Raw genomic sequence first — 27,208 nt, forward strand, 5'->3', positions numbered from 1 at the left:
ATCAAATTAATATTATTTTATCTGAGAATATATTTTCATAACATACCTATTTAGTGTTGTGTGCATTAATATTTTTCTTTTATAAAATTCCCGTCGTGTAAGAAATGCAATACTTTGTGCCCATGGGAAGACAGGCCTCGTGTTAATACATTCCTTTGCTAACTCTGCGGTTTACACAATGACAATAAAGATATATTATAGAAAGCCTAGTAGCCACACCATTTGCACATAAAATCTTGCTAGATCAATTTACAAGCAGAAAAACCAAATATGAGCAAGCACAGTAATATTTGCACAGAATCATTTACAAAGTACACCATCCAAACAAAAATCAAAACCGCACACAAATCCTATATATAGAACTTCAATGGTATCCTCCTCCTAACATGGGGAGGGGATTATTGCTTGTAAAAAAATCAAATCAAATCAATACTTATAGTTTCTTTCCCTCAAATTTTACAACTCAAGCATTGTACAAAACCCCCAAAAAAACAAACAGAAGGCAAGCCGAACTATCACCAATAGTATTCGATCCACACTCTGTTAAAAACTGTTGCTAACTAACTGTAACCAGCTAACTGCTGTCACATGCAGTTTCTGCAGTGTCAGTTGTAGCTGAGGGCTTTTCAGTGGCAGTGTCGTCCTGAGATGACGGCTCAACGACTGCGTCCGTGTCTGCCTGCTTCTTATGGACTGGGTCCTCTTCCTCTAATGGTTTGCCAGCGGCTGATTTCTCAGGGGACACGCCCTCCTCTAATGCCTTGACACCATTCTCCTATTCCTGCTGTGGCTTCTCCACAGCTACACTGTCCTCTGATGACTTGGCATTTGCCTCGTCGTCCTCCGATGGTTTCTCAAGAGCAGCATTGTCTTCCGATGGCTCTACAGTTGCCTCACTTCCCTCCAATGACTTCTCAAGTGTCACACTGGACTCTGGTTTGGCAATCACCTCATCTTCCTCTTTTGCTTCCCCAAGGGCAGCATTGTCTTCTAATGGCTCTGCAGTTATTGAGCCTTCCTCCAATGGCTTCTCGGGAGTTACAACGTCCTTCGACAGCTTGGCAGCAACCTCTTCTTCCTCCAATGGTTTATCAAGAACAGAATTGTCTTCTGATGGTTCCACACTAGCCACACCTTCCTCCAGTGGCTTCTCAGGAGTTGCAATATCCTCTGATGGGTTGGCACTCACTTCATCGGCCTCCAATAGTTTCCCAAAGGATGCATCGCTTTCTGATGGCTCCACGCTCATCCCGTCCTCCTCCAGTGGCTTCTCAGGAGTTACAGTATCCCCTGAAGGCTTGGAGCTCTCCTCATTGGCCTCCAATGGTTTCCCCAGGGGAGCTGATGGCTCTGCATTTTCCTTGTCTTCCTCTGATGACTTCTCAGAAGTTATATGGTCTTCTGGCAGCTTGGCCCTCACCTCTGGCTCCTCAATAGCTTTGTTTTCCTCTGATGGTTTGCTGCTGGTATCTTCGTGGTGTATGCAATCTTCAACAACTGTGTCACTTCCTGGTGTTGTTTCTATGGGTGCACTTCTCTGATGTGGTGTCTCATAAGAAATGTCACCTTGTACAGGCTCATCAGTGGTTATGCTGCTGTTCTGATGGCATACAAGAAGTGTTTCAGTATCTGAGCTGCTTACTGATGGTTTATCACAAACAGCATCACTTTCAGTTCCCATTGGCTTCTTAGCAGATGCATCATCTTGAGGTTTTACTGGCTGATCAGTTTCCTTATCAGGAAGAGCATCAATTTGAGGTTCTGGTGCCTCCATGGTAATCACATCAGTTTGAGACTCTGATGGCTTACTGACAGATGCATTGCTCTCAGGATCTGATGACGGTACTGATAGTTTATCAGCACCTGCATCACTTTGAAGCCTAGAAAGCTCATCACTAGATGTACTACTTTGATGCACTTCTGGCTTCTCAGTTGATTTAACGCTTTGCGGTTCTGATGACTGCTCAACTGACTGATCTGCATTATTTTGTGATTCTGCAGGTTTTTCTGTAGCTATGTCACTTTTAGGCTCTGATGAATCTTTGGCAGCTGTATCGCTAACAGGCTCTAGTGGATTCCCAGGATGATCCTCATTTTGAGGTTCCAATAGCTGCTGCATATCCGCATCCTTCTGATGTTCTGATGGTTGCTCCTTTGGAACCTCAGCAGGTGCAACGCTTTGAGATTCTGATGAGTGTTCAGCAACTGCATCACTTTCAGCTTCCATTATATGGTCAGCTGCCTTCTCAGCCACAATGCCTTTAGACTCTAATCGCTGCCCAGCATTTGGATTGCTTTGAAAGTCTGGAGGATTCCTACCGGATGAAAGCCCTTCAGGTTCTGAGTGATCCTTGTTTAATTTAGTGGCATTACTTTCAAGCTCTAGCATCTTTTCAATAGATGCTTCACTCCCTCTCGTCTCAGCAGCAATCTTTTCACTTTGATGTGGCTTCTCAACCCCTTTAGTTTTCAGTGGCTGCTCAGATGGTTCGTTAGTTTGAACTGGCTCCTCTGAAGCATCTTTTATTGATGGCTTCTCGGTGATCAAATTGGTTAGAGGTGGCTTCTCAACAGCCATGGCGCTTTGCAATATTTTCTCAGTAGCCATATTCCTCTCCAAGATCTCCTGAGGGGCTGTATCACTTTGAGATGGCTTCAATGTGGCTGCTACACTTTCTACCTTCTCAGTGATCATACTTTGAAGTGGTTTCTCAGCAGCAGTGTCAGTCTTTGATAACTTCTCAGCATTAAAAGCACTTTCTGATGGCTTCTCAGTGGGCTCAGGGATCTGACTAGGTGCTATTGTAGGCATGTCAGTCTGCGATGGTTTCTCTGTGGAAACATCACTTTGCAATACGGTTGCAGCAAGTGGTGGCACTTTGGTTTTCTCACTTGTTACTGATAGCTTCATGGATGTATCATTGCTCTTCTTTGTAACTTCGATGGTCTGCGATTGATTTTCAGTGGCCACAATGACTTTCTGTGGCTCCTCAGTAGGTACATTGCTCTGAAACATTTTCTCAACTGTGTTGCTTTGCACTGGACTCTCAACAACCACCTTGCTTGGCAATGGCTTATTGCTAGACATATTACTCTCTAGCTGGTTTTCTGGAGTTACACTCCTTTGCCATGTCTTTTTCACAGCTAAGTTGCTTTGGAACGGCTTGGAGACAGCCACACTGCTTTGCAGTGGTTTCACAACAGCCGTACCACTTTGTGATGGCTTCTCAGTTGCAGCACTGCGCTGCCACAACCTTTTGACAGTTCCACTAGTTTCAGTCGTCTTTGGATCAACTGCAGTGGTCAGGGGTTGCTTCCCAGTGCCTATGTTGCGTTGCCATGACTTTCTAACTACAGCTGCAGTATTTTCTAATGGCTTTACATCATCTGTAGTCTTCGTATCATCTGCGCTCTTAGCATCATCTGGACTGGCGACCGATAGCTTCACATCATCTGCACTCTTCGTATCATCTGCACTCTTCGCATCATCTGCACTGGTGTCTGAAGGTTTCTCAACGTTTTCAGTTTGTTGCTGTGGCACAGGGGCTACTGTACTGGTTTCCCCTGGTCTCACATCAACCACACTGGTTGCAGACGATTTCTCAGTACCTACAGTGCTCTTTAGTGACTTATTATTGAACATCCTGCGTCCCCATGAACTTTTAACTTCTGTGGTGTTATCTAATGACTTCATGTCGGTTGTTGGTGATGGTTTATCAGTAGCTACACTTTTCTGTGACTTCTCAATTGGTGCACTGTTCTGTAATTGCTTCTCAGCAGCCATATTGCGTTGCCATGGTTTTTTTACCACTTTGCTGCTTTCTGATGGCTTTGCATCATCTACACTGGTCGCTGATGGCTTATCCGATGGTAAAACGCTCTGTGGTGGATTCTCAGTTGGTACATTTTGTTGCCATGGTTTTTTTACTAATGTGCTGCTTTCAGACTGTTTCATGTCAACCCCATTACTTGATGATGGCTTCTCAGTGACATCACTGCTCAGTGATGGCTTTAGAGTGCTTGTGCTACTCAGAAATGGTTTATCTGTTTGCAGACTTCGTTGCCAGGGTTTTCTCATGGCTGCACTGTTTCCTGATGGCTTTACATCAACCACACTGTTCTGCAGTGGCTCTTCTACACTACTTTCTGATGGCTTCTTGTTGACAACATTATTCTTTGACTCACTCTCAGTACCTTGTTCATTTTCTGCTGTGGTGCTCTCAGATGGTTTTGTGACATCAACACTACTTTGCAATTGTTTCTCAGCTGCAACATCATTCTTTGAAGTTTTCTCATCTGCAGGCTCATTTTCTACTGGTTTCCTTGTGACTTCATCACCTTGATCTGGATTTTTGGTGGCTTCTTCAGTTTCTGGTTGTTTCTCAGTAGCAACTTTTGCATTCCCAGAATTGTCCTCAAACTGACTGAAATTCCCCTTAACCATAAACAGTTGAGAATGGTGGGTCTTGCAATAAAGTTTGCCTTCATGGGTGATATGATTGGATGGGCTGAGCGTACAACCACCATGGGTGCAGCGGAAGCATGATTTATGATAAGAATTTCCATTAAGAGCAACCTGCAAAAATGTAACGGCGTGATGTAAATGTGCCCTTAAATTGTACTCCTCAAAAGAGGCTGGTTAAAATTATTCTATGACCCTGACAGCTATGCACTATTATAGAGAAGGTCACTGAATTCTGAACCACATACTCTTGGCTTAGCACACCATCACTTTGGCTTGTGGGGAAGAGATCGAAATTTTAATACTAAGGGGAATTATATTAGATGCACTATCCTGAAATTGCAACTACTATGGAACTTTTCCAATAATAGTCATAAAAAGTTTAATTACATTTGCAGTTGTGAAGAAACTATGCTTCTGATAAAATGCCTCTGAGCAAGATAATGAGTTTAACCAGAGTAACCCCCCCCCCCCCCCCCCCCCCTCCCACACACACACAAAAAAAAAAAAAAACTTCGGACATGAATAGTTGCCAGCGAGTACACTTAGGAGCAGTGGCGGATCTAGGCATTATCTGGCCCCACAAGTTTTGCCAAACATGTTTAACCCTTCATATAATTTGCCAAAGCTTATGCTAACTGACTTAAAATTAACAAGCTTGACCCCACAGGTTTTGAATTCTGGATCCGCCACTGCTTAGGAGCAAATTGTGCTTAACTGCCAGAGCATTTTTTTTCCTCTATTGAAGTAGAAAAGAGGAAGACTGACTAATACTGACCTTCTCAAGCGGGTACACAGTCTTGTTGCAAACTACACACTTCTCTTGTGTGCCGACGAACATATTAGAGAATCTACTGCTTTGTTGGCCCTGCACATTGACAATAAAAATAGAGGAAATTGGCATAAATTTGCTGTATATTGCAGCGTCAGTGAAATATATTTAGGTACCAGGCACGCCCTAGAGAATCTCAGATACCTTATGTCCATTTGATTTTTCTGACTTAGCTGATCGGGCCACACCTGACATATAACACAGTAATATTTCAGAGAACAGCGTTAGCTCACTTCTTTTTCTCAAACATGCAGGAGAGATATGTATCATTGCATTAATATAAGAAGAGAGTTACATCCCAGTATCCCACATACACACCACTGAAAAAGTGTTACCTCGCAAAGATGTGTTATATTATAAAAACAATGCTAAAATAAAGTACCTGGTTTATAGGATGAAAAGAGAAAATCATTGTGATCATGTGCATAATAAGATATGACAGTATACTTTCATATTCAATCTCAGGCATAAGAGTTGTAGCCAACACTCTTGTAGTGTAGCAGTAAGCTCCCAAAAACATACTGCCAGGGCGCCAGGCTGTGGTGCTTATGGATGGTTTGGGACCTCCTACCAGGGGTAAGTTGCAGTTGTTGCAAGCCCAGAAAGTCATGGTGGACCCAGATTACATTGTGACCCTATAGGGTGAAGCCAGGGTTCGGGGTTTTTTCTTGGCCTGTGTGATTGACGCGTCTTCTTAATCATAATGCCTTAGGGAGGCTGTTCCCAGGGTCGAGTTTTTTTTTTGGAGTTGTATATTTTTGAAGGGCGGGCCTGGTGCAAGCGGTAGAGTCTTACTGCCTGTGACCGGAAGGTCCCGGGTTCGAGTCGCGGTCTCCTCGCATTGCACAGGCGAGAGTAAGGCTTGCCACTGACACCCTTCCCCAGACCCCGCACAGAGCGGGAGCTCTCTGCACTGGGTACGCCCTTTGTATATTTTTTATCACAAACATATCCACTGTAGCATCTACCCATGCAAATTGTGAGGACAATAAGGTAATTAACAATAAATATCACAGAAACTTAGTCCAATTGATTGTCTCCAATACCTTCAAAACTTTTCTCCAAACTGCCTGTTGATTTTAATATCTGGTCATAGTGAGGCTTGCAGTATAGGACACCTTCCACGGAAGAATAATTACTAAACTGCAGAAACAAGAACCAGAAGAACGGAGTTAGTTGCAGTATTAGTTTGATTAGGTTTCACAGATGTACCTTTTAGCTGCAAACATATGAAGATAATACAATTGTCAACTAGTTTTGTGTAGCATAAAAGATTCAGTATATCATTATTGCTGTTGTAAAAATTTAAAGCTTCTGAATAAAGCTACAGTGTGCCAAACAATTATGGTCTGAAGTAATAGTGGTAGCATGCCTAGCTCAGTAATGAAGCAGCCAGCATATGCTTCAGAAAGCCATTTATCTTGCACTGTATTGTTGCTTGATCATATCAACTTCCTACAAGAATTATGATAGCTAAGGAATATGCTTTTCTGCTCTCTACAAGAATGCCACCTAACGAAAAAGTTTTCTTCTCATCCTCTGGGGGTACACCATGTTCTAGGGAAAGCAAGTGCAAGGAGGTCATGATATAGTTAAACACTTAAACCAGTATGACATATCAATAGTCTATGAAAATGGGTTCCTCAAAAAGTTAAATGGATATTATATTCATAAGGACAGCAAGATGTATGCCTTGACATCATTTGGTTATAAAGTTACAGTTAACAATTATCCCATGCAGTTCCAAGGGAAAACCTTGTTGAGCACACATCCATAATGCACAAACAATTGGTCAGGGTCATGATTTTACTAGGCATGTGAGTTTTGTTTCTGTTATGTGTGTGTGCGGGTGATCTGTATGGGGCTCTACTCCCCCCCTCTTTTTTTTCTCCTTATGCGTGTTCGAGAAAAAATTGATGCACAAACAAAATCCAGTACACTGAACTCCTGACTTTACGAAGAACAAAAATGCTTCAAGAATATAGACTATATTTCTAGAAGAAGAAAAATCTTCAAGCATGTCTCAAGTCTTGCGCTTTGTGATTTCTACCCAGCTCACTCTCATGCAAGAACTAGTATTAGTCTGGTTAGGTTTCACACGTGTAGCTTTGGCTGCAAATAAGAAAAGATAGCACTGATGCCCACTAATATGATTGTAGCATAAGAGATTCACTATGATCATTATTGCTCTCAACAAAATTAGAAGTTTCTGAATTAAGGTACAGGTGCACCAAACAACGTGTTCTCACGGAATAATGCAAGCATGTCTAATCAGGTACCCAAACTACATCCATATGGGAAAGGCATTTGTCTTGCACTGCATTATTACACGATTATATGTCAACTGCCTACAAGAATTATGACAGCTATGCCATGTGCAAGGGAAAGCAAGTACAGAGAGATCATGATATAGCAACACACTGTTTTAATACTTAAAGTGATAGATATGACACATCACTACATCAGTAGCCTGTGGGGATGGATTCCTCAAAAAGTTAAATGCATATTATATTCATAGAAGGACAGAAATCTTTAGATAATGACATTATTTCACACTCTTACATTATCATGAAAAGGTAAGATCAATTGTCATTAGGAATTCATCCACAAGGGACTGAAGAGGTAAATGCGCACTCAACCAATCAGGTGGCACACGCACTTTGCCATGTGGTTGCAAGAGTAAAGTTCACTGATGGCGCACCATGCTGAAATGAAACAGCAAAATTGTGTACCCTGTACTCCCTATTCGTGACTTTTGTACCCAGTTCGCTGTCAAGCAAGAACAAGTACAAATTCAACGCGCAACAAGTAATTCCGTGCGCAAATCCTGCACAATCGCAGTCGACATGATCATGCAACCTATAACTGACAAACCCAGACCAAGGAAGTATAGCAACTGAAGAAGCAGCCAAGCAATTCGAAGCAAGGACAAGACAGCCCAGCTACTCTGACTTGAGCGACGCTCGCAATAATAGCCCGAATCACAAAAGCACCAGGTAACCGTGCGACTGATCCTACACCTGAACTGTTGCTTCGTAACAATACTGTGCTCGCGAGCAGGGGGGGGATAGGAAACGAAGGGGGTGAAGAGAGGGACCTGGAGTGTGCTCTTGCAGTGGTGGCACCGGAAGCAGGGGCGGTGGTAGACGCGGCCGTCGGCGGCGAGCTCCTCGACGGGGTACACCGTCCGGCCGCACGACGCGCACTTCTGCGTGGTTCCGCCCCACGCCCCCGACATCGTCCCCTCGCCGCCGTCGCCGCCCTCCTGCTGCTCCGTCGGGCCCGCGATAGAGAGGCGAAGGATCGGGGAGGGAGAAGGAGAGGGAGAGAGGGAAAGAGAAAGAGGCGACGGCGACGGGTGGGGTGGATGATTGGCGAAGGTGGAAATGGAAGGAGAGGGCGGCACAGCTCAGGCGGCCTGTGTGTCGTGGAGGGAGAGGCGTGGGAGAATAACGGAGGCGCGGACGGCGAGTTGGTGCGGACTGCGTTGTGCGCGCTCCCGCCTGCCTTTGTCAAAAGAGGTCGGAATTGCTACGGGCACCACCGCAGGCCGCGCCTGCAGGGATTTTAGGGATGTGTCAGTCATACATTTTGAAGGGAAAGGTCAAAAAAAAAACTTTCTTACAAAGTGTGATCATGAAAGTGTCATCAATAATGATATTAACATTAAATATTTATCAGGTACAAACTTAGATAAATCTAGAATAACATGAACGTAGGTTATTTAGGCCCTGTTTGGTTGGGCTGTGGTTGTGGGAAAAAGCTGTTGTGAGCTGTGAGCTGTGGAAAAGCTGCTGTGGGCTGTGAGCTGTAGAAAAGCTGAAAGCTGTTTGGTTAAACAAGTATAAAATATACCTTTTATCTTTATCTCTCTTGAAACAACTATGGAAGAGCTTTTTATTCCACCAATTTCGAAAAGCAGAAAGCCAAAAGCCAAAAGCAGGGTCAAACCAGCTTTCAAAAATGAACTACGGAAAAGCAGCTGCTTCTGAAAAAGCACCCTCCAAAAGTAGCCCCTTTGGTTGGGCTTTTGGCTTTTGGGGCCAAAAGCCAAAGCCAAAAGCCCAACCAAACAGGGCCTTAGAGCCTCTTTGGTATAGGAATTTATTGGGATTTTGGAGGGTGACTACCCTATTTTTTTATCTAAAAATCAACGTGCTCCAAATATGACTCATAATATTAGAAATAAATTCGGTGGAAATGTATTTCTTAGAGCAACTTCGAGATACTCTCTGTATCCTTTCTTATTGATAGGAAAGAGATTTTTTTGTTAAAAAATACACTCCAACAACTTCTTTAATTATATCTCCAAATCTCTATTCTGGATTTCTCGATAGCCAAAGATGGAGATCGAGACTGACGTTGTGCCCATAAAATATAGAAAAACTATTGGAGTGTAGAAAGATATAGAGAACGATTTTTATTTGAGACCCAGCCAATGGCTTTCTTGCCAGTCCTTCCCTGACGTCTTAACTCGGATGATTGTCTAAACCATGATTTAAATAGTAAGTTTAAGAAAGACTCTTGGAGATACTCTTAGAGGCGTCACACGGCATGTGTCCATGCGTAAGCATCGTCTAGGACTATTGCATAAATTTAGAAAGAACAATTAAAAAACTATCTGTATCTCTTATAAAGCTAATTCCCACTACAAAGTCTATCTCAACATGCAAGACATCCACATCACCCTCCACTGACAATTCATATCATGTTTCATTTAATAGCCATGTCATGCCACTACTTTCTAGCTTCTTTAATTGCAACCTATCCATCATCACCTCTAGTTAATTTGGTTTCAAATTCTTTGCAATCCCGTGGCAACGTGCGGGTATATTCTAGTTTCTTAAATTTACGAGGAATGAGCTATCTCAACCATGAATCTGCAACTGTCCTCATGGTACGTCCCCACCCTTTTTCTATAAAGATATTGTGTAAGTTGTGTTCCATAATAAAGGTACGGAACATGCAAGCATTTTACTACTTATCTTTACAAGTTAATCTAAGGTACGTCCTAGTTACAGAGGATATCTATAGAAGCAAATAATGCTGGAGTTAATATTTGAACCTTTCAAAGTGACACCACAGCAGATTTATGATAAATGTTCTATAGGCAACCATAGGAGTGCATTCTTATTTTTGTGGTTGATATTTGTCACAACTCTAAAAAGGTACCCAAGGAGTTTGGTCATGGTAGTCACGCGCCTATGCAAAATATGGATTATTGTCCATTGCTTAATTTGACAAAAATGCTAAGCACCTTAACTTAAGTTTTCACCCATGGAACCCAAATAATGATTGTACCAAGTTTTCTTCGAGCTCACTCCCCACAAAACTAGTGGATGTTACCAATTTGATCCCATTTTCGAGTCTCCTCATCCGAAAATCTCAATTCTTTTCGTTGTTTAAAAAGAAGTCATTAATGTCCAAAGCGATATGGTATTCTATTTTTCAACCAAACTAACAAATGTGCCCATCAGTTGCAAAATGGACCATACGCCTTGTTGCATGGGCACCTAAACACGACTTGTGGCTTAAAAAATTATATAACAATCGTGTCATCTGTTCCAATTTGCATTGGAATCCGACTATGTAACACCGCCTGGCACATCTTAGAATCGGACTATCATCGCTACTCTAACTCATATGAGCACGGATCATGAGTCTGGATCACATAGAGATAAAGTCTGTGCGAGGATAGTTTAAAAAGTGTAAAAGAATGATCAAAGAAACATTCACTCTTTAATACTAGATATAGATATAAACATAGATGTGGATATAGATACAAATATGGATATAAATATAGATAAATGTAAGGACAAACTCACGACTTGTGAGTCACAAATGAGCTTTTGAGAAGGTGTATGGTACCGTTACATATCTGTGCCTTCATCAGGTGCATTTCCTGTGTTCGTGTAGCATTAGCACACCCAACGATATGATTAGAGCTTGTTCCGTTCCATGCCCCGGTGAACCTATCACAAGCATCATGCCTTCCGGATGACACGTCGGACCCACACATGTCAAAAACAACAAACAGGACTGCAGGAGAGTGGTAGGCACGAACCTGTGGCCGTACTCTTTTCTTCGTTCCATCCGAGCGCAGTCCGTGGGCCTGCGACGAACATTGTCTGCCCCGAGCCGGCGCCCGGCCGGCCACCACACGGCGTCGACATTTTCTCCCAGCCTCCCAGGTCCCAGCACATCGACGTCCGATCAATGGCGAGGCCTCCCGCGCTGGCACGCTCTCCTCTAGTTTATCCAGCCTGCGTCCCGTCCGTTGGTTGGAGGCAGGAGCTAGGCACCGCCACGGCACAGTTGTTGGCCGCGGCTGATGGGACGGGGCGTTGGGCGTCCATAACTGTACTAGCTACGTAGCGAGTTTACCTGGAGGCGAGGGGGCTATGCTGGCTGGTTTATAGTGAGAGAAAAATATTATTCTAGCTAAAAATTTACGATCGTTTACGACCAAGCGAATAGACCGAAAGACTATTTTATATATTTTTATTTTTATATTTATTATTGGACCTCGTGTTTCTCTCTTAAATTCTTAAACTATATGAAATAAATCAGCTATTTATTCGCCGTCAGTGACTACTCATTCTTGTATTTTTTTTATGTTTAAGTCAGAATAGGACGTCCCTTACAAGTTACGACCGGTCCGATCGCGCCGAAAGCGCCGAAAGTCCGAGTCACTATTGTGACGCTCCCTCGCGGCGGCGGCGGCGCGCCTACACTAGTCGTTACCGGGCCTCGTGACGTGGCTCTCTGTCTCCTCCCGCGGAGTCTTGACGACACTGTGGAGTGCGGTCACTGGCCAGGCGCGAGTGGTTGACGTGATCGATCTGCCGACTACCGCTGTGAATTGGCCTGGCCCGCCCCCATCTTTATCTTTATCTAAGCATCAAATTCCGCGCTTTCTCTCTTCGGCGTCGGGAATTCGGGACTCCGGCTAACCTTTTGCGTTAGCGTGGGGTGTGTGTGTGTGGAGCTGTGGATCGGAGCAGCGCCCGTCCGGGCTGCCTGTAAAGCGCAATGGCTGTTCTGTTCTTCGGGGACGCTGGTGCCCGTCGCTGCGAACTGCGATGGACGGAAATTGTGCTGGTGGGCGGCCGCCTTTTGCTGCAGATTCCGCTAGCTGCCGCTGTGTGGTGCAAGTGAGTGGAATCACGCTGTCCGCTGGTTGCACGGTTCTCTGGATCGTGCACGCACGAGCACGCCAAGCCGCCAACCATGGATGATGGTTTATCGATCCATCGTTTCGATTATCCGGTGATGCGCCGACGTCCTGGGCCTCGTGGCTCGAGCTCCAATAGGGCAATAGTTCATTGCTCCTCACTCCTATGCCGCGCTGGGCTGATGGCCTTGGCTTGAGCTACTTTTCAGTTATAAAATAATATTTTTTTCTCGCAACATTTTAGCATAAGGCAAATTTCAACATAAACAAATAGGGTACAATGAAAGAGTTAAAACATATTATTATAATTTAAAACGAAGAAAATATATAACAGGTATAGCAAAATCTTAACTAATTAAGTCTCACTCTATTAATTTATAATCTAACATTCTTTTACTATTTACTTGCTGCTATATGCTAAGCAAAAGTATAACAATTAGTGTGCGCTACCCTTTACATTATCTAGTTGTATTTCGATATAATGTTTAAAATCAGGTTGATTGCAGTTGGCATCTATACAAAAAGATACTATTCTACTAAACCATATTAAATTATATAAGATTTAACTTTCAATTTTTCTTAAAGAGAATAAAACTAGGTCAACGTGATGGATGCTGAATATGTTCGTGTAGTACACATGGTGCCTCATCCAGGTTTTTTCTATTTGATGTCTTCAACTTCTAGCATATCTTCTATGATCTTTAATGGTACTCCTTGGTCTTTACTGAGGTGTTGATTACTTGATCTTCACGTTTTCTTATCAAGCCATCCTTGCATCCAAATAAACTAAAATCTTATATACTGGCAAACCATATTAGTCCATTTGATCATGTTGTCATTCAGCGACCAAAACCACATATGGCACCCTATCCTCTGCTAACTTCGTGCTCCTAGTGAACCCATCTAGACACCAATTTAGGTATTATTGATCGATAAGCTCAAGTTATTGAGACTAATATGTATTTTACATAATTTATTCACATTGGTTGGTCACATTGATGGGTCATGTCCACATACTTCGGATTCAAAGTATGAATGCAGATGATAATAATGAAAGCTAAGGATTTATAGATTCTAAATGCCACTTGGTGTCGGATGCACTTAGAAGTAGAATATGTCTTTGTTTTCCTTTAGCCACTGAATACATCTAGGCCTTATTGTAAGAAAAATCAGATATTTGGTGATTGATGAATACAAGTATGTATGACTAATATGTATGAGGATAGTGAGATAGAATGTTGACCGAGGTGGTGTTTTAGAAATGAAGCCTATGAGAGACCGAAACTATGTTGAGAGGAGATGACATGTAGGATGAGGTCTAAGAGGAAGCTTGGCCACGACCTCATTGATGAGATTATTATATTATTTTTACTCAATCGCTTAAGCTAAGGTTGCAAACCACAACGGTATATACTAGGATCGCTATATCTCTCTCTTCTTTATTTTCCACTTTACGCTCTTAGTGCTGATCATGGACTACACATCCTAGTGACGTTCAATTAGAAGGAGTGAACCTAACAACAGCAACTCTTCAGAGGTTGTAAGCATAGAAAGGACTACGTCACACTCAAAGATGCCCATATAATATGAGATTTCATTGAGCTTCACTGCGTCTTTTATTTAATTTAATCGGTCCTTGTGGACTTGTACCCATAGTTTGTATTAGACTTGATTGAACGTAAACTTCGATCTTATATAGCATTGTTTTTTATAACAATATTTTGTATGCATCTAAATTCACCTTAATATAAAATTACACGTAATAGCCAAATATCATGTACCGAATATGTCAAAGTTTAGAATTTCTGAGGTATGGATATTTGGTAAAATGTTTAGTATATATTATATCTAAAATTATCTGGATATAAAATACAATCTGTGTGTTAGAGATTTGTTGAGAATGCAGGAATTCCATACGAATCAGGTATGAAAAAAGATAAAATTTTCCCGTATTCAGAACGGCCAGGCAAGCGAAGTCACCGAATCCCGCTCCCTCAGGCCCCAGCTTCAAAGTCCTGGCTGCACCGCTGCCGCCGGATGATCCCCAGCCGCTGCCGCCGCCTCCTGCCAGTGCCAACCTTCTCACAACCCAATGGTCCGCTCCGCCGTAACCTGGCTGCCAACGCAGCGCTGCAGTGGTTGGACGACGAGCTCGCGTCGCTCGCGCTCCCCAAGCTCGACTCCTACACGTGCGCAAGGCTCCTGCAGCGCTGCATCGCTCGTGGTGACGCCCGCGCCGGCCGCGCCGTGCACGCGCGCGCCGTGCAGCGCGGAGGGGTGGCGCAGCTGGACACCTTCTGCGCCAACGTCCTTCTCAACCTCTACGCGAAGCTCGGCCCACTAGCCGCCGCGCGTAGGTTGTTCGACGGAATGCCGGAGCGGAATATGGTGTCCTTCGTCACGCTCGTGCAGGGCTACGCTCTGCGTGGGGAGTTTGAGGAGGCCGTGGAGTTGTTCCGAAGGCTGCAGAGGGAAGGCCACGAGGTGAATCATTTCGTGCTCACCACGATCCTGAAGGTGCTGGTCGCCATGGATGCTCCTGGGCTTGCCCACGGCATCCACGCCTGTGCGTGCAAGTTGGGCCATGACAGGAACGCCTTTGTGGGGACAGCACTGGTTGATGCCTACTCACTTTGTGGGGCCGTGTGTCATGCGAGGTGTGTGTTCGATGGGATCGTCAGGAAGGATGCTGTCACTTGGACGGCCATGGTTTCTTGCTATTCTCAGAATGACATTCCAGAGGATGCGCTTAATACTTTCTCCAAAATGAGGGTGGCAGGTGCGAAGCCTAATCCTTTTGTGCTTACCAGTGTGCTCAAGGCCGCAGTTTGCCTGTCATCCACTGTGCTAGGCAAGGGCATCCATGGTTGTGCAGTCAAAACACTTTATGATACTGAACCTCATGTTGGTGGTGCCTTGCTTGATATGTATGCCAAATGTGGAGACATTGAGGATGCCCGCACTGTTTTTGAGATTATTCCCCATGACGATGTCATACTCTGGAGCTTTTTGATATCCCGTTATGCTCAGAACTATCAGAACGAACAGGCCTTTGAGATGTTCCTCAGAATGATGCGGTCTTCTGTTGTGCCAAATGAGTTTAGTTTGTCCGGTGTTCTGCAGGCTTGTGCTAATATCGCCTTTTTGGATCTGGGCGAGCAAATTCATAACCTTGTTATAAAGTTAGGCTATGAGTCTGAACTATTTGTTGGCAATGCACTCATGGATCTGTATGCGAAATGCAGAAATATGGAAAATTCACTTGAGATCTTCACGTCATTATGGAATGCCAATGAGGTGAGCTGGAACACAATTATTGTCGGCTACTGTCAGTCTGGTTTTGCAGAAGATGCTTTGAGTGTGTTCCAGGAAATGCGTGCTGCGCATATGCTCTCAACTCAAGTTACATTCTCTAGTGTGCTCCGGGCTTGTTCAAATACAGCATCCATCAAACATGCTGTCCAAATTCACAGCTTGATTGAGAAATCAACATTCAATAATGACACAATTGTTTGCAATTCACTGATTGATACATATGCCAAGTGTGGATGCATTAGGGGCGCTCTGAAGGTATTTGAATCTATAATACAATGTGATGTAGTTTCATGGAATGCCATAATCTCAGGATATGCTCTCCATGGACGAGCCAAGGATGCTCTGGAACTTTTCGACAGGATGAATAAAAGTGATATAAAGCCAAATGATGTCACCTTTGTTGCTCTCCTGTCCGTCTGTGGTAGCACAGGCTTAGTCAATCAAGGACTCTCTCTGTTTAACTCTATGACGATGGATCATAGAATCAAACCATCTATGGAGCATTACACTTGCATTGTTAGGCTTCTGGGACGTGCTGGCCGTCTAAATGATGCTCTAAAGTTTATTGGGGATATTCCTTCAACACCATCTCCTATGGTTTGGCGAGCCTTGCTTAGCTCATGTGTAGTCCACAAGAATGTAGCTCTGGGAAGATTTTCTGCAGAGAAGGTGCTTGAGATTGAACCACATGACGAGACAACCTATGTCTTACTGTCAAATATGTATGCTGCAGCCGGAATTTTGGATCAAGTTGCTCTTTTGAGGAAATCAATGAGAAACATAGGTGTAAAGAAAGAGGCTGGTCTTAGTTGGGTTGAGATCAAGGGAGAAGTTCATGCCTTTTCAGTGGGATCAGCAGACCATCCAGATATGCGGATGATAAATGCAATGCTGGAATGGCTAAACCTGAAGGCTAGGAGGGAAGGTTATGTTCCAGACATAAACGTAGTATTGCATGACGTGGATGAGGAAGAAAAAGCTCGCATGCTATGGGCGCATAGTGAGAGGCTGGCTTTAGCATATGGCCTTTCTATGACACCTCCTGGCCATCCAATACGGATAATGAAGAATTTGCGTTCCTGCTTAGACTGCCATACCGTGTTTAAGGTTATATCTAAAATAGTTCAACGGGAAATCATCGTTAGAGATATCAATCGCTTTCACCATTTTGAGGAAGGAATATGCTCCTGTGGTGATTATTGGTGATGCTCTATCGTTCATTGATTTATTTGAACATAGGATAGCATATCCTATATAGTGCTACCAGTACAATTTTGTAGGAAAGCTTCCTTCCATGACAAGATCTCCAAAATATACATGCATACTTGATTTTCTGGACAAACTATTCTGAAGATGATATGTTGCTTGATCTGAAGAGTACTGCTGCTGATGTCCTGTTTGGCAAACGGTGGTGGGGACCATGGCTTGGCAACGGCACTGGAGCTCACTCCTAGTGTGGCTCCCATGCCTCCGCCGCCTACGGTCTTCACTCCCATTGCCGACTCCTATCTCCGATCCAGCCGCCAGTTGTTGTGACGTTGTGGCCGGTAGGCCGACCAGCGACTCCATGGTGGCAGGCAGATCCATCCTGGATTTTTTATTCGCCGCAGACCATCACTGCGGCATTAAGTACGACGAGGCTGAGTTAACAATGCTGCTGTGATACTTGCAGTGGGGGAGCTGAATGAGCGGTTAATAAATCATATGTGCTATTACATCTGCAGTTACCCATAGGGATATATTTAGAGTAACTCTCAGCTAATGATATGCTGTTTCTTTCTGCTATAACAGTATAACCATAGGTTGCTGTTGCTGCTTTAATTTTTGAGGTTCAAAGAAGTCCAATGGCTGAGACTACTGGGGAGGAAGTTCGTAAATTGGAACTTGAGGTAGTGTCTTTCACTTGATGCCATTTATCTCCTGTCTTAGATTTTGAACTCGTACAAATATGCTATGGTAACCGATATGTACCTTCCTTATTCGCTACTCCATTAGAGCACAGGACAATCATGAAATGTAATGTATCCCTATCATGTAGCCAGAGAAACAAAAATATTCGGGTAGTTTTAGTTTTGGAGATACCTGAATATCTGAGAGTATTGCATAAGAAATAATTAATGTCTTTAGTGTAGTTCTCCTGTCAGAAATTGGTCATGATCTAACCTAATATATCATATGATTGTCGTGAATGCTCTGCTCGCAATATACTAGTGAAAGGAGCGCGCCATCGCGCGCGGACCGCAAGGTAACAGGATTAGGGGGACGATGTGAACATGGTTATGTCGTACAAAGAAACATTAACATGGTAGGCGTGCTATCGTTGCGCTCACTGGAAGTATAATAACAGAGCATGATAGACGAAGTTGGTGTGGTTGTGATCGAATATTCATAATTTGAGTGAATGGAAAAAATGATTGAGGTACATATAGGAACCTAAACCTTTCTTTTGCCTTACTCTGGACTGCAGGTAATGAAGTACAAAGTGAAATTTGCAAGGAAGCCGAGACTTTCCGTTTTGTATGGCAGTAGAAAGCAGAACAAAATTAAACTAAATGCAAGTACATTTATAACACGAATTCTATGGTCAGATGAGTCCCCCCAAGCTCACATCTGTCTTTTTTATTTGTTGAACACCTGAAAAAAAGATGAGATGCACAATTAGAGGCGCTACATAGCTTAAACCATAATTGTGAAGACGAATAATCACAGAAACATTCACCACTGTCGTCTTGTTCATGATTGTGGGCATTGCATAAGAATTATCAAGGCAACAGTAAGAAGTAGACATATTGATCAGGATGTACCTTCTGAATCATGTATTGCAGCAATGCAGTATGAGTCATAGTCCCTAACCAATCAGAACAGATCAAGTACATAGCAAACCAGAAAAAATACTTTAGGTTAGAAGCAGGTACACAAATCCTATGCAGGTGTAGAACAAATTATTTATTTAAAAAAATCAGGAAAGAAGAAACCATAAATAGTGCACCCTTTTGTTCCATAAACCTTTGTATCCAATCACTATGCACCTGGCTGTCACATAGAAGAGATTAAGAAGGAGAAATGAGACTCGGAACCTGGCTGATACTATATGCTTTTTGACATGGATTACCGAACATAAATATGTTAGTGAAGGAAAAAACAAACAGAAATGTTAGCGAAGACCTAACCCTCTAACCTATCCCAGTGAGACTTGGATTACCGAATTAGCAATGTGCTAGTAAGTATAGGTAATGCAGTAATCAGTCATGGATGATCTGGATGATGCCTTGTTTAACCTGCTTGTCATATGATTAAAGTTTCTTTCAAGCCTTGGTATCTATATATAGAGAGCACTGTAAGTTCGCACAACATATTGATACGAAAAAATGGTGTTTAGGTTCTTCGGTCTTGGGTCTACAAATGGTGTATGATGAGAAAAAACCTGTAGGTAAAAATAACTCTTTTTGGGTCTGGATTTGTAAAAAATACATAAAATTAAGAAACTCTAGGTAGAAGTAAATCTTTTTCTTTGTGTAAATCCGGTTGCAGCATAGTAAGTAGGTATGTATATGTTTGAGGATCTTACCTCTTCATGGGGGACTTTGTGAAGGAGGTGTCTTTTCTGTGTTGCACTTTGGGTAGCCTTTGTTGTCTGCGTTTCTTCAGCGCTTCCTCTGTCATGCATAGCTGAAATAGGATGATTAGACTGGGTACAGATTATATGCAATAGCAGATGAAATACAGTGTACAACTACATGTCTTGGAAATGCAATAGCAGTTCGAACATGATAAAGCATACCATTTGTCCCCAGTCTTCCTGGAAACTACTCCAAAGACCAGAATAACAATAACTTACAACTTACCAAAGGCGCTGCCTCTGAAACGGCTTGTCCAGGTGCCCTTGTGACTTTGTGCAGTTAAATCAAGTCTACAGTGATTCAATAGGAAAAAAATTGAGGAAAAAAAAATAAATCAAAGTGATAAGGAGCGATAATAAGGGCAGTAGGTGTGACAACATGCAGGGGCAGTAACAAAAAGTAGAAGTTGATCTATTCATCAACAAATATATATGACTCAAAACCCCACAAATATGCTGATCTGAACACAAGAGCATTAACTATTGAGTAGCCACAGTTTCAATTAGCTTGTCATATGAAGCTAGATGTGTGTACTTTATTTTCCCTCAACAATTAGGAGGCCTGTATCTTATGACGAATTATCACAGCAGTAGCTAATACATGCCCATTATCACACAGCAACCAATACATGGGCAGTTTTTTTAGCGAGCAGCGGGAAAATGTATCTTTGAAATAGAAATTTTATATAGCATATAACAATACTATGTCATCGTCAGTCAGAGGCACAAATAGAAACCATGTACAGAAAATAATGTAAAGGCTAACCTTTTCTTCATGCTGCTAGAGTGCAGCAAGCAGCGCTGGATATCTTGACTGTCATCCTGATCTTATGACCTAGGCAAGCAAACCTGAAAAGCTGACACCAAATTCATACGTTGAATGTTATATTTCCTGACATAGCACGGTATGGAACCTAGGGGCAACAAATTTTAGAACAAGAGAGTGGAGTACGAGTTTTTGCTTTGCTGAGATACAAGTTCAGCTGTGATTCCATCTAGCTTGTGTTTAAATAAAATGTAGCGAAACAAAGCGTATCTGGAGACTAAATTGGTGATCTGAGAGGAAGTACGTATGTTAAAAAAACTGCAGGTGGACAACACTTATTATGTTGTACAATTTGCAGAGATGTGTAGTACTGAAACTATAATGGGGTTCATACATGCTTGAAGTTAAAAGAGGCAGGAAGATTTAGACATGTGGTGACCAGTTAACTGGAACGGTGTAGAGGCAGTGCTACGGTGGTAATAAAAAATGTCTAGCAGAAATCACTGTCATTCCCAGGATAACATGAAGGGCAGAGGAAGAGCATAACTCACCAAAACGATGAACTGAACTCAGGATAGTGTCCTCTCCAGGTTTGAGGAAGTGTTGCCCCTAGATCAGCAAGGGAGCCCAACCTAGAAAATACAACCATATTATAACTGGATTGGAAAATATCATGGAGCAATAAATCTCTTTTGATTTCACTATGCTCATTTTCTGTAGGCACATGATAGATCAAAGAACTAACTGCTGTAAATTTTGTCACCGCCTTCCTTTCGGACAACATATGCACATTGTCTAATCAGTCAATTTATTCGCATCATTTTAAACAGAAAGCACTTCCGCAGAACCTAAAATTTACAAATGTTTTGAAAAATAGGGACGACTGAGGAAGAAGAGGGCTGTGAACATACCAATGATCAAGGAACATGATCAATCTTCTTCTGAAATCATCAAATTCTCCATCGGAAACTGGCATCAACAAATTCTGTCATGGAGAGGCCTAGGTTGGCAGTTGTCACCTAAAAAAAATCTAACCACATGTCTTTAAAATGTAACCACATGTCACCTGAGACCCTGAAGACAAAAGAAAGGTGAACTAAGACCAACAAGAATTGACAAGGTAAAACTTATGTGGCAAGTATGTAGCCTATGAAGTTCTTCTTTTCAAAGTATTAGCTCCTATATTTAAAGGTTAGTTCTGAAATAAATATGTGGCCACCTATATCTGGAAAGAGCAAAGACATGAATAGTTCGGCTAACTTTAGAGCCCAAATCATAAGTAGCTGTATTTTGTTGTAGGCAACAAGAGCCGACCTTATTAGAAACCGATGAACAAACTTGATGGTTGAGTTACAATTCATATCTAGAAGCAGTACTGCAATAAATTTGGGAAAAGGTGTAGCGCACAACTAAATGGACGAAGGCATTGCTAAGCTGCATAAATATCAGGAAAAAATAAACATGGATCAATATAAAAGGTCTGCATTTTTTTCCAACGAAGATAAGATTCTTAGAGGCATCAGTAATCTGTCAATCAAATCATCATTTGGTCATCAACTTGGAGCTTCTAGGCATGTTGACAAATGGGTTACTCGAAGAAATTGCATAATTAAGTAACAGGTCATGCCCAGTGCCTCACAAGCGAATGAACATCAGATCACATCCTTGAGCAAAAGATATGGAATTTTTATCGTAGCCTGAAGAAGGGGAAAATGGCAAACAACAAATGGCAAAAGTGTTTAGAGGGAAAAAATTGTTAGAAAACATTAGAACGACAAGCAGACGTGAGCCACATTTAATCACAGCCAGCAGCAACTAAATATGCGCAGGTTCATCACAAACAAAGGCCATGGCAAAGAAAAAAGCACAATACAGAGATGTTTTCACTATGCAGGTGGAACATGGATATGCCGGCTATCATCATAGCCACAGAAGACTGCAAGGCAAAGGCCCCAGATCATAGGCAAAGAAGATCACAAAGGAAACCTTTAACAGTTTTAGAGGCCTCATAAATATATGCATATATGTGCAAAGTTTGATCAAGGAACCTCATACTGAAAACAAGGACAAACTTTGTAGGCATTTCATTGAATTAGTAAAATTCAGATACGGATGTTCATGTCACATGATTGCACCTAGTTGTAGAAACAAAAGTTTTAGGTTGTATCATAGTAAAAATTTGCTAAGCTGCAAAAAAAAGATTCCCGACAGATCATGGTATGTAATACTGTACAGATAGAGTTTGAGAGTTTTAGTTCATTTCACTGTCAAAAGATAGATTTGGATATCTGAAATTAAAGGATAGAACTTAACCATATTAAGTCTTACATTCCTGTACCTGGCACTGAACCATATTAAGTCTTGCATTCCTCTACCTGGAACTGAACCTAAGTCTTGCAAACCAACATGTTCTTTTAAAGGTTTGTAAAATTTCTCTTGTCGCAATGAAGAAGATAAGATTTTTTTTGAATGAAGATATGATTTTTATAGGCATCAGAAACATACCAATCATCATCTGTTCATCAACTTGGAGCTTCAAGGCATGTTGGCAACTGGGTTGCCCAGAAATTGCACAATATAAGTAGCAGGTCATGCCTAGCACCTCACAAGCAAATGAACATCGGTTTATATCCTTGAGCAACGGGTATGGAATTTTCATCACAGGCTGAAGAAAAAAATTAATGGCAAATGGCAAATCCTTGATCAACGGGTATGGAGCTGCAGGCATTATAGGCCAAACCCTAGAACAGGAATCCAAATCAACGTAGGGAGAAATCAGAGAGACAAAAGCAAAATCACAAAACAAGAGGAAACAGGAGCACCTGAGACCGCTCCGTGCCAACAGCGGCACCATTGAGGCCCACCTGCACACCAGGTGCGGCCAACGCAGGGGCTCAGCCGGTGCGCCGCCGCACAGGGAGAGAGGGAGGCGGCGAAGCAAGCCTAGAGAACCCACCGAAGCACCTGTCGCTCGGAGAAGAACGGAGGTGGCACGGCGAGGGCCCAGCAGGCCCGCCGCACTTGGAGGACTAGCGGGAGACCCCTTGCCATACAGAACCGAAGTGAAGGCTCCAATGCAGGCTACACCAGTCGGAGGTGAAGCGCGAAGCACAGGCGCACTGATGCAATGGACCTAGGGTTTTGGGAACCCGAGGAACAAGGAGGAGGGAGGAAAGGGAAGCTCCATGGTCGCAGCAATGGGGTCAACCACGGCCGGATCCACCGTAGGGGAGTCAGCGCCAGTGGATGCGGAGGGCAGAGCAGATCGGCCGGTGGCGGCGCAACGCGGAGGCGGAGGCGGAGGCGGAGTGCGAGGAAGGGAAGGCGGAGCGAAAGACGACAGAGGCGAGTCAGAGAGAAAGGGGAAGAATCTGGAGACGGGAAGGGGAAGCCCCAAATTTATTAGGCGGCACTGACTCCGGAGAGAAGCCTGTGGAGAGCGATTTTATCGACACAAAGCCACAGGAGCCGCTCCACGCGAAATCCGCTCCAGGAAACGATAGCCAGACGATCAGAGATCCGACGGCTAGGATGATTTCGGCCGGCGTGGACCCTGCTCCACCACCTGGAAGCAGCCGGCCTATTTAGGGGAGAATTAGCCTTTTTATGTGCTAGAGCCTGGAATATAGTTGGCTTTAAGGACAGTGATATTGAAGTTGTTTGGGTGATGGATCAACTAAAAGGTATTTCACAGCGCTGTCAAATGCATTAAGCACTATTGTATATGTGAGCTACCATCTGGAGTTTGTTGTGTTAAAAGAATCGACTGTTGCTGAATGCTGGACAGAATCTTTTTTTTTAAAAAAACATGACATAATCTATTTTATTTGTCAATCTTTGAGGCTTCTTCAGCTTAGGCCCAGTTCGCTTCGCTGAAAAAATAAACCGAAACACTGTTCCGGCTGATTTATTGTGAGATAAAAACACTGTTCCGGCTGAAAAAATAAGCTGAAAAGTACGGATTATAAAACAAACGAACAGGGCCTAATCATTTCCTTTTACCACCTCACCTCATCCTCAACTAACTAATCTGCAGATTCATGCCTTACCTATATTTATTTTAATGATCTGTTGTTTCAGGTTAGGCCTTCATATATGTTGTTTGTCATGAAGATGATGGTGCCTCATTAGATGATCAAACTGCCTTTAATGGTGCTTAGCTGGGAGCCTGTTGATGGCAACAAAATGGATTTACATGATTGTGCAAAGGTATTCTGGACTGTTGTCTGTCATTATTGTTAAGTAATTTGATCACTTACACTATGGTGCCGTGTGGTTCCGCAACCTCGACAGCAACACCGCCGCATCCTCTTTAGTCCCTACCTCGAGCTCTTCATAAGTGGAGCTAATAAATCCTATGATATTTTTAGAGTTATAGGGCCAAGCCCCTTCCTTAACCAATACAAAAGAACGTTTTACAGCATCCAGATGGACCACATCTTACCGTCTAGCACAGAAAACATATACAGTTTAGAACCCAACTAGAAACATTACACGAAACCAGAACCCATGCTTGCTCACATCTCCCAGGATACCCATAGTGAGGCTAAATTCAGCCATCTGCCAGATTCAACTGCTTCCTCGAAGGATGCACTCTTGGACAACAATTCTTCTGCTTCGGCCGGCAGGGAGTTGTCTTACCAGTTTGTAACGTTCAGAAATAAGAAGCTTCTCCCTGTGTTCTCTTGCATCAGCAATTCAATCTTGCTGGGCTTGCTGCAATTTTTCTCAGTTCGGCGAGTTTAGAGTTGAGATGGTGGTCCTGTGGGCAGAGTGCCAACCACCCCGGCGCTGAGCCATGACCGCAATTTTCAGAAGCAAGGACTTCAAATCGTTTCAAGTATATCCTCCTGAAAACACACAGAGTTTCCAAAGCCCCCCACAGGACTGCAGCAGAGAAGATATTAGCAACTACAAACTTTTTGACATAATAATTCCTATAATATGCAGTCCGTTCGGCTGGCGGGAGCCGGCTGCTTCCTCCTCACAAAACACTGTTCACCTACCAGCCAGAACAATATTTTTCTCTCACAACAAATCAGCCGAAAACGACCAGCCGGCTTTAATCTAGCTCAACCGAACGTACTCTGATTCGCCGTTACTTGTGGTTGACATTTCATTTAGAAGAAGAACAAAAACATAGTCCACAGTCCATCTTGTCGTTACATGTTCCATTCCTTGCATCTTTAATTAGTACACCTACTAATCATATTATAGGAAAAGAATGACATAACAAAATATGTATTTATTATATACATGCAAGGAAATCGTGTCATTTCTAACTATATACTTGTCCGATTTCAGATCTGAACTTTTGGGTGACTGGCTTCAAGCCTTTTTGCGAGGAGTTGTATCGTTGTATCCAATGCCCTTCCGTTTTGTCGGGAAGATCATGTAGACAAAGCTTGATAGGAATGCCATCCCAAGAGGCAGGTTCTTGAGAAGCTCACCGGTGTTGTTGCTAGCGTTGGGGAAGAAGCACCTCTGGAGCCCGGCGTCGCTGAACCCCACGGTGAGGAACACCACGGCAGCGACGGCGGCGTGCACGTAGTCCAGTGGCCGAAGGCGAATGTTTCTGGAGCTCGCCGAGCGCCCACTCCCGCTCCTCCTCCTCGCCCGAGGAGTTACAAAATGTTTAACTTAAGGTAAACATCAAAACGGCATTTTTTTTTGGAACTAGAGGGAGTAGACACCAAAAGAAACCAGGTCCTGATGAATCCTAAAAATTCTCATAATAATTAAAAATATCTGTCCATTAAATCGGTAGACTCTAATCATCACTGCTAATAATAACCATCAGATCTATTCTACTTTTTTTTTTAAAAAAAAACCGTCATCTTAGCCATTACAAAAATAAATAAAGTAACCCATAAATTTGTATCTAATAAATTACCCACCTTTATCATTATAAAATATAATTTTAAATATATATCTCTCTAAATTTGCATGTAAATTATCCACCTTTGCAATTATAAAAGATAATCTAAAGTAATTCCTAAATTTAAGTCTAAATTATCCAATGCTATAATTATAAATGCAAATTAACCTCTAAATTTATATCTAAACTACGCATGCATATCATTATGAAATGTAATTTAATGTAATTCCTTTAGTTTATGTCGGGCTCATAAACCCGGGGTTCCTCATGGACTGGCTTTCCAGCAAAGGCTCAGCCCAGCAGACAACGTTGCGAAACCAACGCGCAACTCTTAGGCCGGCCAAGTACCTAAAACGATAGACCAGAAGGGCGATCCAATCTCCGACCGTAAGGCCTGGCCGAGGAGAAACGGCGCCTGCTTTCGACTCCGGCCCGCCTCTCCGACCGGAGCGCTCGCTTCGGTCTCTAGCCCGCCTTCGGACGACCTCTCTGACCGGAAGGCCTGGCCAAAACACCACTTCCGACTCTGACCCGCTTCAATGACCGAGAATGCGTCGAACCTCTGCTTACAGCTTCTCTCCGACTGGCGCAATCAGAGCCGACTGGGACCAATCGACTGGAGACGCCCGCTCGGTAAGGACTAGGAAACGGACGGAGAAAGTAAGGCAGGGCACACAAGTCAAACCGCAATACCAGGGACCGTACCCTGTGCACCTGCCAGACAGTACCCTACGACCCTCCTGGCACGACAGAACCCAAGCAGTGTTGTAGGCACTGACATTTTCCGTAACAGTGTTGTAGGCGCCATCAACTCCCATACCAGACAAACACGGTAAGGCTCTTCACACATGCCTCTAGGCATCAACAGTGTTATGGGCGCCGGCATTTACCTTACCAGGCGAACGCGGTAAAACCCCTCACATGCCTCTGGACATCAACAATATAGCAGGCACCGACATCTGCTATGTCGGAAGAAGACGACGCAACCTCCTACATGCATCTGACATTAAACAGTGACATTAACAGTATGGGCGCCTACAATCATCTTGTACCCGATGGCGTGGACAACAAGACTTAGTGTACGTACTCTCTCTCTCTCTCTCTCTCTCTTGTAAGGCCACCCCCTTTATCTATAAAAGAGGATGCGCTCTCTCACAAAAGG

The 27,208-nt window shown here is 43.1% G+C and overlaps 2 protein-coding genes across 2 annotated transcripts; one reads left to right on the forward strand and one right to left on the reverse strand.

Moving 5' to 3' along the window:
- Positions 1-271: 271 nt before the first annotated feature.
- LOC136522975 (uncharacterized) lies at positions 272-8,759 on the reverse strand. The gene is made up of 5 exons (XM_066516759.1): positions 8,392-8,759; positions 6,341-6,437; positions 5,439-5,482; positions 5,241-5,330; positions 272-4,576 (listed from the first exon to the last, which is right to left on the reverse strand). The coding sequence occupies exons 1-5, from the start codon at positions 8,530-8,532 to the stop codon at positions 776-778; spliced, it is 4,173 nt and encodes a 1,390-aa protein (XP_066372856.1). The 5' UTR covers positions 8,533-8,759; the 3' UTR covers positions 272-775.
- A 5,696-nt stretch (positions 8,760-14,455) lies between these two features.
- LOC136522545 (putative pentatricopeptide repeat-containing protein At5g13230, mitochondrial) lies at positions 14,456-18,299 on the forward strand. Its single transcript, XM_066516352.1, has 2 exons — positions 14,456-17,672; positions 18,251-18,299. The coding sequence occupies exon 1, from the start codon at positions 14,506-14,508 to the stop codon at positions 16,987-16,989; it is 2,484 nt and encodes an 827-aa protein (XP_066372449.1). The 5' UTR covers positions 14,456-14,505; the 3' UTR covers positions 16,990-17,672; positions 18,251-18,299.
- Positions 18,300-27,208: the final 8,909 nt, after the last annotated feature.

The sequence above is a fragment of the Miscanthus floridulus genome, chromosome 18 (genome assembly GCF_019320115.1).
Source record: "Miscanthus floridulus cultivar M001 chromosome 18, ASM1932011v1, whole genome shotgun sequence".
NCBI classification, from domain to species: domain Eukaryota; kingdom Viridiplantae; phylum Streptophyta; class Magnoliopsida; order Poales; family Poaceae; genus Miscanthus; species Miscanthus floridulus.